The 14849-nt window shown below is 40.4% G+C and overlaps 1 protein-coding gene across 4 annotated transcripts in view; it reads left to right on the forward strand.

The window, feature by feature from the left end:
• Positions 1 to 14404, forward strand: part of LOC137985026 (transient receptor potential-gamma protein-like) — a 27943-nt gene extending 13539 nt beyond the window's left edge. For 2 of the 4 annotated variants that reach the window (XM_068832458.1, XM_068832451.1), the window contains exons 3-9: positions 2340 to 3244; positions 5238 to 5547; positions 6498 to 7002; positions 9359 to 9557; positions 10495 to 10662; positions 11613 to 11681; positions 11771 to 14403. In XM_068832458.1, coding sequence (XP_068688559.1) covers positions 2372 to 3244; positions 5238 to 5547; positions 6498 to 7002; positions 9359 to 9557; positions 10495 to 10662; positions 11613 to 11681; positions 11771 to 11917 — 2271 coding nt within the window. In that variant the 5' untranslated portion in view covers positions 2340 to 2371 and the 3' untranslated portion in view covers positions 11918 to 14403. Of the gene's footprint in view, positions 1 to 2339; positions 3245 to 5237; positions 5548 to 6497; positions 7003 to 9358; positions 9558 to 10494; positions 10663 to 11612; positions 11682 to 11770 lie in introns of all 4 variants that reach the window. The other 2 variants (XM_068832468.1, XM_068832447.1) reach the window with 2 other exon arrangements.
• The last annotated feature ends 445 nt before the right edge of the window (positions 14405 to 14849 follow it).

Genomic DNA, 14849 nt, shown 5'->3' on the forward strand with positions numbered 1-14849 from the left:
GCATAAAACTGTATTTTATCTCGAATTTCAGAATAATATCTTCGAGACATTACAGCTAACATACATAATATATACAGACACATAACTAAATATTAAATAATATTTAAAGACATATTAATCAAAACGAAAAGCCGCTGTACAAAATCCAGCCCTGGATTAGTTTAAAACCAGTAAACTCAGTGGTACGGGAAAAATCAGGTAGCGCATTTCGCAACGTACTTAGTTAATACGTAAGAAAAAGAACTAAGACCATAACTGGTTGTTCTAGGTTTATGGAGGAACAGAATGTAATTTCCACGAAGATCATGCATAAGAAGAAAACGTATTTTTTATATATGCAGGACAAGCCTTTTCTTTCTTTAACTACTTTTATACGATAATATGAGGAAATTTTGAATGCGCTTATTGCATACAGATGTAGAGTTTGACTTAAGTGGTACGTAAGAGGACAGGTAATCGCAAATATAAATCTCATTACTCTCTTATTTACATTATACCGTTTCTTTGACAAGAAAGTACTAAAGGCCAGGCCGAATTTCCTATGATAAAAGGTCTACGTTAACAGCACGCATCTTGGCTACTCCTTAGTATCCGCCTAGAAATCTTCTTCTCGCTACCTTTTCCTCATTTGATGAGGACCAGTCTCCGCTTGCCTCCTTCACGCCCAAAAGGAATTCTGGGTAATTCGGCCGTTCCATGACAAGGGAAGACCCCCGATTCTCATTTCATAGATTTTCTTATGAGTGTGGAGCCACCCAGTCCTACTGGCAAAATACAGCATCGATTGAAGTTTTTAGCTTTCAAAACTTGCTGAAATTGTATCGGTAGGTCCTGGAATTCGCCCACAGAAAGGCCAGAGAGACGACTTCACTGGTGCTGTGAATCGCCATGTTTACAACAGAGCAATTTAAGCGTTCCAGTCTGCATGAAATCATCTCTCACCTCTGTCTCGAGAAGACCAGACACGCACGGTTCTTACGTTACGTTTATGCCCCAGTAGAATCAACCGAAATCTCAACTCCTTGTCAAAAGTTAACCAGCATCTTAATATTTTTGGTAAGCTACAATACTCGTCACATTTGTTGGAACACCCATCGCCGTTTCCCCCTTCCTGAATGGGGGAAGAGGGATGTGATATAAGCTATGATCTTGTAACACGATGATTCTGACCATTCGCTAAGTGTTCCAACTAAATATGTCTAGTATTGTAGGCGTTGTAAATAGACTGCAGCGTAGCTTGAGGAACAAAGGGCCGACAGCGTTTCAGGGCTCCAATGCCAGATGCAATTTTCTTAGATATCTTATCTATGTGGGCATTGCATGAAAGATTATCGTCTATATGCACTTCCAACGATTTTACACATTTTACTTTCTTTATAGCCAGTTACCATCGATCGTGAGATTAGGGGCTGTATTACAAGTACCTAACCTTTGCCGCGACCAAACTAACATTAACTCGGTTTTAGATGAATTTAGAGTCAGTTTATTTGCAACGAGCCATTTATTCACGTTACTTAGGTCGTGATTCATAACATCATTGATAGTTTCAATGTTGTTGCAGGCAAAGGTGAAGTGAGTATCAACGGCATACATACGTGCAACAGCGATGGAAAGGCAACTAGGGAGATCATTTATATAGAGAATAAATAACAATGGCCCTAATATAGTTCCCTGTGGAATACCACAAGTAAGAAATTCACTGTCTGAGAGCGAACCATTCACAAAGCATTTCTGGTTACGATTTTCTAGATAAGATTTAAACCAGTCGTGTGGGATACCGCCAATGACATATTCAAAGAGTTTAGACAACAGAATTACGTGGTCAACGGTATCGAACGCCTTCTTAAGATCAAGAAAGATTACCGCGTTCACACTACCCCTATCAATGTTGTAAGCCCAATTAACAGTGGCTTCTATAACAGGGCAGTGGCGGTCGAATGGAGCGAAGGAAAACCTGATTGATGACTGGTTATTATATACTGTATACCGTATGGCCTATTATAAAATCTGATTGCGTCAAGTACAGTACTAAGCCGGAAACTGATTGGCTTTAATTAGTGTTCAGAATTTAATTCAAGAGAACAATTATTCTAATTCACGCAGGTCGAATATGAGACTGGCTACAGCAAACCCGAGTAGGGTCGTACCTCTTGTTGAACACTATATTTCATTGGATGCATAGCGTCGTACTTCCTATTGCTTTCTGTGTTAAATCCGTTGTTTTCTTTATCGTTATTGTTCTAATGTTATTTTGGCCAATCCTGAAGCCCGTTCAATGTCGGATTTCAGTGATTTCAGTTTCCTTATTCTAATTCTTTTAAATTCTTCGCCCAATATAGCAACCTAAATGTGATGCAACGTAAACGATGAGATGGAAGCTACAGACATTTTCCTCGAAGAATTGACCGTCGACGGAGCGGATAAACAACCCGAAAACACCAAATTACAACGAAAACTTTTCAAGGCTACAAGAAGAGGGGATTTGGAGAAAATTAAGAGGCTTATCCAACTTAAACGCGAAATCAACTGCGTAAGCAACTCTGGTAAAGCACTACTACAGGTGGCTGCGGACCTAGGTGATGCCTGCAAGCGAAATGAAGTGATTACAACCCTGCTAAATGGCGGAGCGGACTTGGAGTTTGGCATATTACACGCTATACGAGACACTAACGTAAAAGTAGTGCAAACGCTCTTGTCATTTTACAGCTCTGCGCGACCGACATCCCCACGCCCAAGAACTTCACTAACGTGCCAAGGACACATCACACCGCTGATTCTGGCCGCATGGTTAGATAATTTCCAAATTGTCAAACTTCTGCTGGATCGTGGATTCACCATAAGCGATCCTGAGTGGCCTGCTGGGGATTCCAGCAGAAAGGATGGTGAGAAGCTCGGACCCGCCGTGTACCGATTAAACAGATACCGCGCACTCGCCAGTCCAGTATATATTGCGCTGACATTTCTTCAAAACGTGCAAGGCGGTCCAGACCCCGTCCACAGAGCATGCGTGCTTAACAAGGAACTTCGAGACACGGCTGATCAAGAGTACGAGTTTAGAAAAGAGTATTTAGAGCTTAGTGATGGTTGTAAGGAGTTTGCTGTGGCGCTGCTCAACGAATGCAGGTCAATGAAGGAGATAAGGTGCGTGATGGAGATGACTAACAAACGCACAGATATGCTGCTCAACATGCAAGGAAAATGTTTGAACATTTTGGAGATCGCCATCGCAACTAGGAATGAAAAGGTAGATTCTTTCATAAAAAAAAACCTTGAATATTTCTCATTGTCATCATCGAATATGTCCACATGCCGTAGGGAATAAACTTTGCTTTTAGAAAACTGGCGGATGTTCATCTCATGACCGAACCGGCAAGAGCATTTATGTTGTTGTTGTTGTCGTTGTTTTGTTTTGTTTTGTTTCATTTCACGCACAAGCTTCCTTGTATCTGGGTTGAAAAGAAGTTTGTGAGATCAAAAGACAGATAGACCCACGTCTCAATCTTGGTCATGGGACAAACTCAAGCCAAGTCTATCTCTTAAGATATCAGGAATTATTAAATTCTCAACCTCGGATAATTCATTTCGCGTGCTCTGATTGGTTCACTCAATCTCGGTTATCAGCTCATTTTCCTTAGTTTGACCTTATATGGTAAATGATTGCGTTAAGCGTTGCTAAACTAAAGGTTTTTTCGCCGGAAAGCGAGATTTCTCTTTGAATAAAGACAAAAAAGGAAAAAAACATTTTCTGTTGAAAGTCTGGATCAATTCCGACATTTAGAAGTACGCGAAAAGGCAAGAAATGTTTTTGGGATGAGCAGTATGTCTGTCTGAGCACAAGTTATTACACAACATCGCATCTTCATCAAGTTTTCTCGATCTCGCTAGGATTTTCTCCCTTTTTTCGCTCGTATTTCGTACTTCCAAATTTTTGGAGTTAAAGGAATTTAATAAAACAATTATTCCATTCGCGCTTGTTGGATATGAGACTGGTTATAGCCAACTCGGCGCTACCCCCCTCGTTGGCTCTTTACCATCTCATATCCAACACGCGCTCATGAAATAATTGTTATAATTTTTAAAAACTGGATCATTGGATAATGCAATTCGAGAGTTTTGATTGGCTAAGCCATCATGGGTTATGAGCCATTATACCATGACCTACAAACACGGCAAGCATATGCGTGATTTTTTGGGCCTTTTTATTTTTATTGTAGTCTAGTTTTCTATAATTTTGGGGCGTTTTTAATAAAGCAGTTATTCCACTCGCGCTTGTTGAGTATGAGATGATTATAGCCAACTCGGCGCTACGCGCCTCGTTGGCTATCTATCATCTCATACCCAACGCGCGCTCATGGAATAATTGTTAAATATTGGACCAGACCGCTTTTTCATTTGTGCGCTGATACTCTCGCCATAAGCTTTTTGAAACTTAATTGTCTATATACCAATATCCTTATGGTTGTACACAATGAGAATTACTTCCAATTTCTCGGAGCTACTTCTTAAGCTCAGTTGAATCAGATGCTCAAGTGAGGTTAGTTCTTCATTTGAAATGACTTTGCAGCGGCCAAGTTGGTGTCCCACTGCAAACATTTTTCTATGATTTGGTTAAAAAGCATGGCCTTTGACCACAAATAAACTTCATTGTTGAAATCTTCCTTGATCATGACTTATGGAAAACAATTAAGTTATGAATCCGTGATATACCGAACTTGGGATATTTAACAATTGATTTGTTCATGTTTTACTGAGACTGTACGGTACTTTTGATGTCTACGTATTATCCATAAAATAGTAAACCAACTTCTAATTTCTAAAAAGACTGTGGTGCTGCGTCGGTGGGAAAGTGCAACAGGAAAATTTGGTTGTATCACACGTGTTGATAAAGGTCGAATTACCACCGACAATGATCTGGAAAGCTGACGTTTCTAGCGTTAGCCCTTCGTCAGATCGAAGAGCTAACGCTAGGGCGAAGGGGTAGCCCTGACGAAGTGCTAACGCTCGAAACGTCATCTTTCCAAATCATTCTTGGTGGTAATTCGACCTTTATCAACACTTTTGATAAAACCCAATTATCCATATAATAGCATTGCCAAGGTCTACTTTGCTTGAAGTGTCACCGGCGTACGTAGCAAGTTTGTGATTCACAACCGGACATACCACCATTTTTATTGGGTGGATATTATTTACTGGCCACATCATTTATTAAAAAAAAAACTGATATTTCTATTTTGTAGTTCGTCTGTCATCCTTACAGTCAATTAGCTTTAAACTCAGAAGTCTACAAAAGCGTTCCTTATCTGGAGAAAAGTTCTTTGAAACAGGCTGGGTTGCTACTTTTGGCGTCTGTCATGTTCCCTTTGTTGTTCATGGTTTGGCTAGTATCGGACCTCTATTGTCCAAATCATAAGCTATCCAGAATGTTCCACTCACCTTGTGTTAAATTCCTCATTACCTGTGGTTCCTATCAGACGTTCCTTTTCTTTCTCGCTTTCACGGCGTTCCATTCATCCCAGAGCTCGGAATTTCTGGAGTACAGCATCGTTGGTAAGTAAGCACTTACCGAGTTGATTAAAGGTAGTCGGATAAATACTGAATTTAATCAATAGCACGAACTGTCCCTTTTTTAGTGTAACCTCCCCCCCCACCCTTCCAGCCAATGACCACTCACAACAACACAGTTCGGCTGAGCGTTAGGACTTCAATTCTTCTTATAGGTGAGGGTTATCTTAGAGTTTATGTTACCTGGGTCCAGATTCACTTGTAACCATGTAAGAAACTATGTATGAACGATTTAAATGATATTAAAAGATTTGTTAGATGTTGATTTATTTGAGTTGTTACAAACCCTTTGACAGTGTCCCTGAATAACGAGGGACACTGTAGAGTCATTCTTTGCCCGTATTTTTGGACACAAGCGAGTTTGAATGTTGATTTTTCAGTGCTTCTCTGGAAAGTTAGAGGAGCAATATGCACGGTTGAAACTCTACCTTTCCTGACCCGAGAAGCTTCTAGCGCTGAGTTTATTTAGTTCTGTACTGTGTAGTGTTCTTAAAACGTCCCGGAAAATCCTGGACTATGCTGAAAAGGAATTGTTTATGTTGGACGACAGTTTTTGAGTGTTTGAGGTACAAATGTCCAACTGCATGATTGGTTAAGTTTGTGGTTTTACTGATATAAGTCTTGGGTACGTAAACAGGGACAGAACAAAGTGTATTTTAGGTCTGTCTTTAAAGTGTTAAGTGTCTTAACAGGAATTGTTATTGTGTCTTAAAGTCAGAAACCTTTCCATGTTTCGATGCACAATTGAAATCAAACAGTAATAGCTAGCCGAGAGCAAACAATCGATAGGGCATTTTTGGAGAGCAAATCGTCGAAGTTGTCGTTTACTATGCCAATGTTAACAATCATAAATTGATCGAATCATTTAATGCCATTTCATTCAGCTCCATTTTGCTTTACGTTCTTTCTTTTTTTTTACTTTCAATACCGTCCAGATTGGTTGGTTCTGTTTTTCGTTATTGGCTTGTTAGTAGAAGTCATCAAAGATGTTTACCAACAAGGAAAAGATCGCTTTTGTTCGGACCACTGGAACTACTTGGCGGTAGCTTTGGTAACGTCGTTTGCCATTCACTACTCCGTCTGGTGGGCTGGCCGCGCACTGCTAGCAGAGAAAGTAGACACCATGGAATGGGAAACGCACACTAGGGATGGCTACGGAGTTATACTGGCTTCCTATTGCTTTTTTGCGGTGGGAATCCTGTTATCGTTTACGCGCAATTTGTCCTTCATTCAAGCCAACTCTATCACTGGCCCACTGCTTCATGCATTCACTCAAATGCTGGTAGATGTTGCACGGTTCTTCCTGTATTTCGTTTTTGTGTTTCTGGCGTTTGCCGTGAGCTTTACCAAACTGTACTTGCAATATGACAAAGCAAGACGACACTTCCATGTCAACATAGCCAGCCCGAATCAAACCACTGATCCTTTGCATCTAGAAAGGTATGTTTTTTTGATAAGACAATAAAAGTTGAGAATGTTGCTGAAAGTGCCAAAATCGTAACAAATGTTAACATTCTCAACTTTTATTTTTTTATTGTAGTAACAAATGCCACGCAGCATACGAAGTTTTAACTTGTTTCATTTTATGTTTTTTTTTAATGCTTGTAAAGAGATTTAGCAGCGCATTTACGGCAAACGGCAAACGTTAATAAGCTAAAACTTTGCGTTTTGCCAAAATTAAAGAAACTTGTCTGATATCATCCCATTTTTTGCCTGTAGGTAGCTATTCTATTCGCGCTTGTTGGATATGAGATGGTAAATGAAGTAACGTAACCATATTTAACGTCGATAACTCGTAACAGTAATTCAACTGACAAACCTGAGGTCGACGATGCGCTCATTTGACTACCCCCTTCTCATCAGTGCTCCGTTCTACGAGTATTTAAAGCTACTTAGCTACACGGAAAGGAAAGGAGTCGAAACGAGGATATAGGAATCGAGCTCAGGACCTCTTGCACCAAGGTCGCGCACTAACCGACTGTGCCATCCTATGCCATCCTGTGCCATCCTGTGCCATCTTAGCCAACGAGGCGCGCAGCACCGAGTTGGCTGTAACCAGTCGCATATCCAACAAGCGCGAATGGAATAACTGTTTTATTAATTTAAAAGATAATAAATTCCGAACGCTTCGACACTGGGAAATTTAATTTTTCAATTTGGCATCACTTGACGCAATCAGTTTTCATGTTAGGTCATACAGTATATATATGAGCTAAACACCGATACTGAGTGAACCAATCAGAAAGTTAGAAACGCAATATCCGAGGGAAAAAGTATAGAAAAAAAATGTATGCTACACGGCCTTCCGTTTGTCTTTGCAAAGCGCTTCATGATAGCACGACTGAATATGCGCTATCGAGTGTATTTCGCTATAGTTCCCCATCAACTTAACTATGAAGAAGACTTTCACTCAGATTGTCGAAACATTGATCACAAAGATTTCCTCGCAGAAAAACACTTACCCGGATGATCGCTGATCGAACGAACGAAGGCAAACGAGCAATTGTTTGCCTTTGTTCAGCTTTTACCTAGGACTTGCGACATTTTTCGGTCTAAATTTGACTGCTATTTAGATTTAGAGCGGAGGGGTTGGCGCAGTGGTAAGATCTCTGCCTTCCAACCCTAAGGTCCCGGGTTCTATTCCCGGTTCTGCCAACAGTGGAATATTTGGCGACCTTATTTCCCGCTAAAGTTCACTCAGCTTTCCATCCTTCCGAGGTCGGTAAAATGAGTACCAGCATGCATGGACTGCTTAGAAGCGGCTGCCATTTGCCCCTGTATATGCTTCCAGTCCGCTGGGGGTAAATTGATCATTGTAAAGCGACTTTGAGACGTTTGTGATAAAGGCGCTATATAAATGCACCACTTTTACTTTTAACGACAGAAAGCCGGAACATACATGCGAAAAATGTCACGCAGGACAGTATGCATACCTCCTTGCAGCTAAAATCGATTCGAAAACTCTACTCGGCGCATCAAGACAGACTTACAGCATGCAGGCTGACCAGACTGCTAAGTTTTTATGTACTTGAAATCTTTCCACAGGTACATTCAGACTTCTTCAGGGATGGTCTGTTATTTTGGTTCTCAGATAGAGAAACCACATTTATTCTTCCCTGAGGAAGCCAGACAAAATGCTATAAATGCATGTCATCTGTGTAGCACTCGCTTTCAACCAATATGTCCAGAATTCGAATCGCGAACAAGGCGTGATGTGTGGATTGATTGCATGAATTTGTTGGTTCTCTCCTCTACTTCGAGAAGGTTTCCTCCGAGTGATCCGCCTCTCCTCCTCATCGGAAGCCGACATTTGAATTTAATTGAAACAGATGTGTATTAGTTTGATTTGAATGCTTAGCAATCTTCTTTTTTTGCAAGTCTGTAAGCTGAAAGAACTTCTTCATTTCAAAAAAAGTAATTATCACCTTTTTAAGTCTCAAGGTTATTTAGCCGAGCACGAGTGCTCTGTTAAATGCAAATCCACTGAAATCAGAACAAATCAAATCAAATGTTGGTTTTTTTCAGGTGAAGGGGAAACAGGACTAACCGGGAAAAAAACCTCCCGGAGCAGAGAATAGCCCCACATATGGCGTCGGATCCGGGAATCGATCCCGCACCACATTGGTGGAAGACGAGTGCTCTCAGCACCGCGCCAGCCCTGCTCTCAGTCTGTTTTTCGAAACCGGAGCCTTACCGGATCTTGTTCAGTTGGCCCCTGTCCATAAAGTTGCTTTATTTTCAAAGGCCTTTTGTGTTAGCATTGAATCTAACAGATCGATCTCTGTTTCCTTTTAAGATTTGGAAACAGCATGAAAACGATCTTTTGGTCCCTGTTTGGTGAAGTAGACGACAGCGGTTTCAAAATTGAAGACGATGGCTATGGTGCAATATGGAAAACAGGAATGGTTTTCTTTGGTGCTTTTAACATTGTTGCAGTTCTTGTTGCCCTTAACATGCTGATCGCAATACTCAATGAATCCTACACTCGCATATCGGTAAGGCCTTCAGCTTTCCTGTTTCACATTACAGGATAAGTCACTTTTCCTTTCCATCCCTGGGGTGCAGGGATGGTGCAGTGGTGAGAGCACCCGCCTCCTACCAATATGGCCCGGGTTCGATTCCCAGATTCGGCGTCATATGTGGGTTGAGTTTGTTGGTTCTTTACTCTGCACCGAGAGGTTTTCTCCGGGTACTCCGGTTTCCCCTCTCCTCAAAAAAAACATTTGACTTGATTTGTGTTAATTGTTAATTTCAGTTTACAGTGTCCCCAATTAGTGCTCCAGCGCTAGAACGACTAGACACTTGAATAAAATTTCTTTCCCCTTTCCTGGTTAAAGATCTTTGGAAAATGAGAGATGCATACACACGAATGACGTCACTACCCCTGACAACAGTTGATACCCTACCTACCAAGGTCCTTCCCTAGAATTTGGACAAAAGTAACCAATCTTTCGGGCGTTTTAAAATGTGTTCCCGCTAGTTAAAGTATTAAAAAGACCCCTGCAATTTCGATTCGTGTGTACTTTAACTTATCGATCACCAATTGGGTACTTTCAAGGAAAAATTAATTGGCAAAGAGGTAGTATAGGGTGTTGGCCTGAATTTAAGTTATCTTTAGATGTCCTTGAAAATGCATGTAATTTTTGCCTAAAGGCTCGGGCAAGCGGCTTCAACATTTTCTTCAACATCCGTTCGACGTTGTTGAACAACGATGTTGTGCCCGTTTGCCTCCCCCCCCCCCCCCCCCACTCCCATCCACATCTCAAATATTGAATCGAAGTTGAATCGATGTTAAATGAGTTTTTGAAACTCTGCTACAACATATCTTTTGTTATCGTGAATGTTGAATGAGATTGAATATTCTCTCCGCTGCTAAAGATTCAAATATGTCCGTTACCAAAATTCCTAAAACAAATTTGAAATAACTTACAGGAAGATTTGGACACCGAGTGGAAATTCACGAGGACAAAGCTGTGGTTAAGTTGGATCTACAAAAAGGGCGTTCTCCCTCCTCCACTGAATATTCTATACGTTTTCTTACCTGTCCGTTGGGTCGTTGTGAGTGTATTCACCAAATTCCACACACAAGAAGCGGCCGAGGTAAGTAACTTAGCATCGAATCATTCAAATTAAACAAACAAACAAACAAAAGTGACCAAAATGAAACAAGGAAACTGACAAAGACTGTGTTTTAGGATAACCATTCTGACCCCAATAATACCGGACGCTCCGCGCGCTGAAGGCGCGAGCGCGAAGCACCACGAGTCACAAAATATGGTAACCCATCTTTGAAAGGAAATTTGATTTTGGTCACCCTATGCAATGTGACCAGCATCACGTGACCATATCGCGGGCTCAAGTTTACAGCTCTTTTAGGTCAGCTGTTTTCTCTTTTTAAATCGACTGCTAATCAGGTACTGGTTTTTGATTGGATCGCAGGCTCAAGTCAGGTTAGCTTATTGTAAGAATAAATAACCCTGGAGCTCCGCTTTAAGCTTGGCTAAATCTATATCTTAAGTTTGATAAATAAATCTGTAAATATTTTGAAGGTAAAATAGGGATGATTGCTGTCTTTTCTTCCATTCCATCAACCGTAGCTTATGCGCATGTTGTAGGTGTTTTTTTCACTGTGGCTATGAGCAAATACACGTGCCACATGAAAAGCACGAAACCGGCTTAACAATCGAATAGATATCGATATACGTAAATGTAATGTGCAATTTATTGGTACCAAGCTGTAAGCTATAAGAAAGAGATTTTGCCACATATGGTTTAGGAGCCAACGTTTCTCTCCCTCACTGCTTTGTCGGGGACATGTTATCGAGATTTGATAGGGCCAAATTCGTGGCCAGGGCTACCATGAGCAATTATATAACTCTTTACAAACTCCTTTGCTTCTCAACTTAGTAGACTAGTTGTTCCGAACTAGAGAAGCGTATTGCACCACACCATTATTCACATGGCTCCGTGTTGCTGTTGGTACATAAACTTTCATAAGTCAGTAAAGAGGTCTTTTGACCAGGCACTGATTTTCAAGTTTTTCTTTACAGTTTTTCTCCCACACTTCACTAAATCGGAAGCCAAAACCCGTCAGGAGATCAAGGATCGATGAGAAGGAGGTAAAAGAAACGCCGATTTCTCATTATAGTTTAGTTCGTGGTGATGGTATTCTTTATAATAATTTAGTATTTTATGTTCCATTTTTTAGAGACGAGAGGTGATTCGCAATCTCATACTGAGGTACCTGGCCAAGAAGTCGTGCCACTCAGAGACTGAAACCGAGTCAAGTGATTCGGAGGAAGAAAACGAGGCTGCGATGTCACTGACAAACAACAACCCCATCAATGGAACTTAACACGAAGAAATCAACCGAATGGGTCATAAAGTATCAGTTAAAAGCCAATCAAAACAAAGCTTTCTCAGCGTCATGGGAAATATGATACTTTTCTCAAGAAAAAACCTGTTCTTAAAATAAATTTACTCGGGAAACAGTTAACTCAAGGAATTAGTGGAGATGGAGGCTTCGCTTGATGAGCTCCTAGCTGTTTTTCTTCTTCTTTTTATGTTTATAAGAAATTTAGTTATTTTTTTGTAATATTTGTATAGCCTGTCTGCATTCTTGGAAGGGATTTCCACAGATAACAGTGGCTTCAAATAGAAAAGGATTATAACACTGTCGATCATTTTCAGTGGGCAAATTTTTAAGGGTGTCTGCGAGTCCCCAAATGTAGACATAGCAACGAGTTTTCGAAAATATCATAAAAGCTAATTCAGTGACCTAGACTTGTTTATTCAAATTGCGAATACCGCATTGAATTCTCTTACATAAGTCGTGGTATGAGAAAACATGGTTGGAAGGTGAAAAAAACATTCCATCGGAAAAACTTCTTAAAAAATGCACCTTTATAAAGATCTTGAGTGCGAACACCTAGGCCGCGAGGCTCTTTTGTAGCCTGCGTAGGAGTCTTCCCCGCCGTTTCCTTCCCGAATTCTCTCCCTGCCTCGTCCCGTTAAACGCCTGCTACGCGGGCTAGCTCTTTTGTAAGCGTCGTGCGAACGACAAGGCCGTGACAGGATTGGGGGCGGGAATAAATATGGGCCTGCTGCCTTGCTTGCAAGCCAGCCCTTTTTCAATTCCGCCCCTAGGAATGTGACATGTCGGCATTTGCATCGTTTCAAATAACCAGCCAATAGAATCAACGAGAATTGTCAACAAACATGATCTGAAATAAACCAATGTGAGTTTCATTGCAAATACGAACCTCTTTTCATAGCTAGCGTCAAAACTCCAACGAAATTTGAAACTGTAGCGAGCCAAAATTGCTGTGTTTGTAAATGCTGTTTCAGTATGAAGTATGGAAGAGGCAAAAGTGGTCGCGTTTCTCTTGAAAATCTGCACAGACAGTATTAGTGAAGATGTGCAAAAGGATTGGATTAAAAGTCACATCATCAAATTAATCGCAGCACGGATAAATTATCAGCGAACGCCAATTAAATTTATCACCATAAGCTAAGTGATAACTCTTCTCTTTTTCAGTATTCCTGTAATAGCTTACGTATACGATTCACAGCTACAAATAGTTAGTGGCTATTTGTACGGGCTATTTGTACGGGACTGTATTTGCTATTCATACGGGAGTCTTTTTAAAATGATTATTACAGGTTCTAACCCTAACCTTGAAGGACATAGCCTCGCAGTTATTGAAAACTAACCTTTTTAAAATGGGTGCGTAGACTTAAATACTGTTTTTCAGCACTATTTGAAATGGGTGCTTAGACTTGAATGCGAGGAATACAGGGCAGGTCAGATGATATGGCCGGTGTCATTGATTGAATGAATAGGTCGGTCCACGGGTCCCGTACTAAAGTACCGTAAAGTTCCGATAGTAGTGACCCCCCGAAAATAACGTCATTCTTTTGTGGCCGTTAGTATATCCCGAAAGTAGCCACCCCCCGCCCCCGAAAGTAGCGAAACCAAGTTTTTTAAATGGTATACCGCATACCATTAATTTGTCAATCAATAGTCAAAATGTTAATGTACAAAAATATGTTCGTGCTGTGTCACAAATTGTTCACGATAAAGCACTTAAATTTACAACAAGGGGCAGCTTTATGCCACCATTCGTCCTTTACATCAGTTCACTGAAGTAGCAATGTAAGAACTATCGTAAACTGGTATAATTTCGTTTTAACAACAGGAATGTTACTTCTATATAGTTTTTTGCTGTATTTATGATTGTTGTCTTCTTTTTATGAAACACAATCTATACATATAGTCCAGGCATTTTATCGCTAAAAGTCGGTCAACCTGCCACTAATTGCAAAAGAAGGATTTTTAACGGTCTTTGGTCCAGGGACATGTCCTCTATAACATATCAAAAGTCCCCAAAAATCCGAATGGGGAAAGTTGACAAAAAACAACTTTTTTAGAGCCCTATATTGCTCATCATGCAAACGAGGTTGCATTTACTATCTGTTGTGAGCTACCGTTGTTTTGCTTGAGTTTAAAGCCATGTGCAGCATAGGCTTGCAAAGATTGAGAAAATTTATTGTGTTATCTTCCTAGTTAAGTGCATTTATATACCCATTAAATAGAAGAATTATTCTTTATAAGTAAGTGAAACCTTTAGAGATGTCGTCGATGGATGGCTATCTGAGTGAATTATGTAGCGAAGAACACGGTCTTCCACAAGCGATGTTAGAACGCAAAAAGGACAATTTTACACTAAAAGACCTAACAGTAAGGTCATGTTCCAAGATTATGTAATTCAGGAAAATGTAATTTGACGTGAGTAGAGACGTCCAAAATGAATTTCATCTTGGTGAAAAACCTGTTTTTCACTCATTGCTTCGCGCTTTGCATTGTAATATTCTTTTTCGACCTAATTCATTAGTAAATTCATCTTTTCCTCCTCATAATTTAAAGCAAAATGTCCAGGAATTGGGGACATTTTTCGCAAAAACCGAAGGAAATGTTTTCACCCAGTTATGAACTAACAGAGAAAGTTTGTGTCCTGCAAATCTTGCGCTTGAGTTCAATTTGAAAACTAAAAAGTCTAGAGTAATTCCCTTCCAATACAGTGAAGGAATTTTGTTTATATTTAAACTTTGAGTTTGGATAGTAAAAAGAAAAATACGCGATTGAAGACATCCCAACCATACCAAACAGAAAGTTTTTCTAATGACTCAACAAGCCTCAGCTATGACAGACCTCCGTACCGACCACCAGGATGCCTAGCAAGTCTTCACGTAGCAAGAAGAAGTGATCGATTTTGGGCCGGATTATC

This window comes from Montipora foliosa, chromosome 2 (genome assembly GCF_036669935.1).
Source record: "Montipora foliosa isolate CH-2021 chromosome 2, ASM3666993v2, whole genome shotgun sequence".
In the NCBI taxonomy this organism is placed as follows: domain Eukaryota; kingdom Metazoa; phylum Cnidaria; class Anthozoa; order Scleractinia; family Acroporidae; genus Montipora; species Montipora foliosa.